Raw genomic sequence first — 4,535 nt, forward strand, 5'->3', positions numbered from 1 at the left:
TCTACAAACATTCTAGGCGACCATCACTCGTGCAGGTACATTTGACATGACAGTTCCACGTGGAGCTAATTCATTTTGTAACAAGAATTCAGGTTCCAAAAATTCAGTTGTGTCACTGAGAAAAAAAATTAAAAGCTCAAAACCAAAATGAGAGCTGCTATTAAAGTGCACTTCCTTCGGTGAATTCAGAGCAAACAGCTGTTGGCTTCAGACATAGGAAATATGCTGATCTGCTAATATGTGATTACTGGAAAGAAGTCTCTTCCTGGAGATAAGAATTAAAGTTCTCTCCTCCCTGTAATTTCATTGTTTTTATTACAGTACAAACAGCACCAGTTAATTGTCTTGAAATGGCTTTGCCACTTTCTCCATCATTTTCTAGGATCTTAATTCCTATCTGGAGCACTGTACCACTGTTTCCTACAATCAGAGCTAGAAAGCTATGGAAATAGTGTTCAGCTGATAAACAAAAAAATTAAAGCTCAGAGCACATATCAAAAGGTATGTTACATATTCATTCCACAGAGCATCAGGTGATATTAAAGCTTTCATCCCTCCCAATATGCTACAAAAATATATGAAAAAAAAAATCTGTTTCCAGCCAGCAAATAGTAATAAAACAAGTATCTTTTAACTTGTATCGTGTTAACTTTTAACAAGTATCTCTTATTTTAGAGACTATGTATTACAATAACTCCCTCTGACCAAATTTTCACCAACACTTTCTCCATAAATCCATTCATGTATCCAAGCATATGCACTTAGTCAACATGCTCATATTTACTATATTAGGGAGTCATTTTTAGGTTCAAGTGACAGTTCTCACAATGAACTATTTCTACAATAGCTCTAAGGCCCAAAAAAGTTGTTTAGACCTGTGTCAATAGATGCATAGCTATTTCTAAAGGTCACACACCCAAACATGCTTGTCGGGAAAACAAATCCATGCACTTGAATATACCACAAACATTTTTACTGATGCTGGACCAACTAAATTAAACATTGTCTAGAATTAAAGAGATAGCATTAAAATTGGTTCCAGAAAAACATTAAAAATCATCTGGCCAAAACCTCAAAAAAGAAATTACTTCCTTCTTATCCCAGTGTGTTCAATTTAACTGTGTGTGTGTGTGTGTGTGTGTGTGTGTGTGTGTATACAATAATCTACCTTAACATTTCCATTCATTAGCATTTTTTGTTTACAACTGTTTTGCAACTTCTTGGCAAAGGCTTCCCCCAAAAAGATACAAGCACAATACATTAGGCATATACACTCTTCAAAGTTTTATTTCACTAACTTCAGGTCAAATATTTCCACAAAATTGTTTTTTGGTCAATTACCAGCCTTTTTTTTTGGCTTCCCAAAACGGCAGTACCAAAAAATTTGTGGGTCAGGGAGAAGAGACCCCTGCATTTACTCATCTTCACAAGGCAACAGAGTTGGGTATCTGACTGTTCAACAAAACAAAGCTTTAACAGCATCCAGGAGGGCAGACAGGCAAAGCAGGCCGTAGACACTCAACTGGTCAAAGTCAGCCCAAGGAACACTGATTCCACACCCACACAAAGGATGCCACTCATCTCTTCTTCTTCTGTTGCCGCAACGTTTTTCTTCGTTTAATTATCATGTCATGTAGTTTCTCCAGTCCTTCCTTTAGGCCATCTCCTATGATTGCGCAGGTGGGCTGCAAATGCCAAGGCGTCGATGAACTCAGCTCACCCATGGCTAACAATTTCTCGATTTCTGAGAGTGACAGTGAGTTCCTCAGGTCTTGTTTGTTAGCCACTATGAGCACGGGAACCCCCTGGTTTTCTGATATCCTAGTTATTTTATGAAGTTCCGTCTTGGCCTCTTCCATTCTCTCCACATCGACCGAGTCCACCACAAACACAATGCCATCTGTGCACCGGGTATACGACTTCCACAGTGGCCTTAACTTCTCTTGACCACCTACATCCCAGAAGTGAAAAGTGACTGTTTTGGAATTGCCCAAGGTTACCTTAATTTTCTCCGTGTTAAATCCTTTGGTAGGCACGGTATTTACAAACTCGTTGAACTGCAGCCTGTATAAAACGGTCGTCTTCCCAGCGCAGTCCAAACCCAGAATGACAATATGGAAGGACTGGAAGGACGGCAGGCTGGACAGGATGGAAGTCTGGTCTGACAGTCCATTCCCCATTTCCAGCTGCGAATGGTGTCCCAAACCGACGCCTTCTTCTTATCTGCTTACAATGTCTCTTCCTGGGTGATCGCGCTACGAGACTGCTGGGGGAGGAAACGAGTATGTTATTACTGTGAGCACACTAAAATGGGTTTTTCTCTACTTTCTCTAAAAACAGGCACCGCGGGGAACTTCCTAAAACTTGCTGTAAGTCAACACACCAGATGAGCCTGGGAATGCACGAAATCCAAAACAAACGATGAATAATGATCACCAAAAGGCTCCGATTCACCCTTACTGGCAGGAACGTGTACTCGTCTCTATTCTCCCCGAACCTCAAAAGCGTATTCTGAAGACAACCCAAGCCCCCAGTATCTGGTGCACGTCACCGTATCCACCGGAGTGCCTTTTCTTGGCAGAAAACTAAAAAAAAAAAAAAAACAAACAAACGGCAACCCTATCGGGGAGATCTAAGCCGGCATGTCTCACCGCGTAGCCGGGATCCCTTTCCAGGCCCCCCTCCCCGGCACCACCGCTCTCACCTCCCGGGCTGGAGTCCGGATCCCAACGGGGAGACATGGGCCGGCGCTGCTGTGGGCGCGGGGATCGGGCCGCGGCTCGGTCCGCCCAGACCTCGGCGCAGCTCTGGCGGCGGCGGCGGCGGCGGCCCCGGGAAGCCCAGACGCGGGCTCCGGCCCCGCCCACCCCCACGGCCCACCCCGGCCCCGCGATCCCATTGGTCAGCGCGTCGGGGCGGCCGTGCCACTCCCGCCCCGGCGCCCTAATTGGCGGGGGTGCCTGCCGCTCCCAGGGCGGCCGCGCCGGGCTCGCACCCGGCCCTCCGGCACCACCTGTTGCCCTAAGCGGGGAACGCGGCGTCTCGGAGGGAGCCGAGCGGGGCCGCAGGTCCGTCTGTCTGTCCGTCCGCACCTGCAGCGACGCTGTCACAGCCCGGGGAGCCGCAGCCGCCGCCGCCGCCAACCGCGCCTGGGCTCGCCCACGGCGCAGGGGCTCGCCCGGCCGCGCCCTCCCGCCTCGGTACGCCGAGCGGCTCCGGCAGTGGCGCATCCCTCCCCTCCCCAGGCCGTGACCCCGCGCCACTCACCTGGCGGACGGTCCTCCGTCGTCCCGCCCTCCGCGGCGGTCAGCCGCCGGGGAGTCCGTCCCCGGGCAGCGGCGAGGCCTGACGGCGGCCCGGCCGACGCCGCGCGCCAGCCCCGCTAACGGTGCTCGCCAGCCTCGCCACCGGCCGCGGCTCCGCCCCTCGCGCCGCGCCCGCCTGCCTGCCTGCTTGCTCGCCCGCTCGCCCGTCCGCCCGCCCGTGGGGGGTCGCGCGCGCGCGCGGGTGCGCGCCTGCGGGCCGCGTCTCCTAGCAACGCCCAAACAAGGTCACGTTCCAACCCTCCCCGGCGCCCGCGGCCCGGCGGAGACGGGCGGGGCTCCGGCCGCCGCTTCTCGATCTTTCTGCCGCCGCGGGCTGGGTGCGAGCGGGCGGGCGGGCGGGCGGGCGTCGCCGGTATTGCCCTGGCACCCTCTGGACAGCGGCGGCGGCGGTGACTCAGGCTCCGGAGGGCTGGAGGACACTGGCCCCGCGGGCCCCTGACGTCACGGGGCGGCCTCCCCAGCGCGGGCCGGCTGGGATGGCAACCCCCGGCCTTTTGTAAGCCGAGCGTTCCCCTCTGCGGGAGGCTAGCTGCGCCCCAGAACCGCTGGGAGCGGAACCGGTGCACTCTGAAACGGGGGAGGAAATGCACTCTGAAACGCCGAGTGTTTCCAGCGGCCCAAGAAAAACGTGGTGGAGCTGCAGCCCGTAAGCTGTAACTAGTGAAGAAGCGCGCTCTCCGCCAGACGTAGAATGTAATTGTGTCCCCCTCGGTGTCTGACAGTGGAAGGCAAACTGACCCTTTGCGAATATTCCGTTCTTCACGAGACAGAAGGAACCAAGTTGATCCGTGAGCCAGTTACAGAATGCGACCAGCAATCCTTTCAGAGTACTTACGACAACAAAGAAAAGGGGTATTAACGCCCGGTAGAGCCCATGGGAAATTTTTATTTGGAAACTATACTAATGGTGCATTTTTAAAATGTACTTTAAAATACGGTACGTGGTGACACACGCCCTTAATCTCAGCACTTGGGAGGCAGAGGCAGGTGGATCTGGGTGCTTCAAGTCCAGCCTGGTCTACATAGAGTTCCAGGCCAGCCAAGGCTACATAGTGAGACCTCCTACTCAAAACAAACAAACAAAAAATAAAATTAATAAAAATATAGATTGTAACTTCCCTAAGAAATTTTCTAGTCTTCTCAAGACTACTGTTGCCAGCGGTATTTATTTTATGAATAACACAGAAAGGCATGTTTCTGTTGAGTTTT

General features: G+C 51.8%; 1 protein-coding gene across 3 annotated transcripts; it reads right to left on the reverse strand.

Annotated features, from left to right (window-relative positions):
* Positions 1 to 1,269: 1,269 nt before the first annotated feature.
* On the reverse strand, positions 1,270 to 3,402 carry Arl4a (ADP ribosylation factor like GTPase 4A). Of its 3 annotated transcripts, none has more exons than XM_059279607.1 (2): positions 3,268 to 3,402; positions 1,270 to 2,266 (listed from the first exon to the last, which is right to left on the reverse strand). In XM_059279607.1, the coding sequence occupies exon 2, from the start codon at positions 2,178 to 2,180 to the stop codon at positions 1,578 to 1,580; it is 603 nt and encodes a 200-aa protein (XP_059135590.1). In that variant the 5' UTR covers positions 2,181 to 2,266; positions 3,268 to 3,402; the 3' UTR covers positions 1,270 to 1,577. The 3 variants fall into 3 exon arrangements, with proteins under 3 accessions (XP_059135590.1, XP_059135591.1, XP_059135592.1); XM_059279608.1 differs by having other exon boundaries at positions 1,270 to 2,263; positions 3,268 to 3,400; XM_059279609.1 differs by lacking the exon at positions 3,268 to 3,402 and adding an exon at positions 2,705 to 2,795.
* Positions 3,403 to 4,535: the final 1,133 nt, after the last annotated feature.

The sequence above is a fragment of the Peromyscus eremicus genome, chromosome 14 (assembly GCF_949786415.1).
Source record: "Peromyscus eremicus chromosome 14, PerEre_H2_v1, whole genome shotgun sequence".
Taxonomy (NCBI): domain Eukaryota; kingdom Metazoa; phylum Chordata; class Mammalia; order Rodentia; family Cricetidae; genus Peromyscus; species Peromyscus eremicus.

Excerpts from the sequence above, each read along its gene's own strand:
- Arl4a (XM_059279607.1), bottom strand. The coding sequence starts at position 2,180 with ATGGGGAATGGACTGTCAGACCAGACTTCCATCCTGTCCAGCCTGCCG.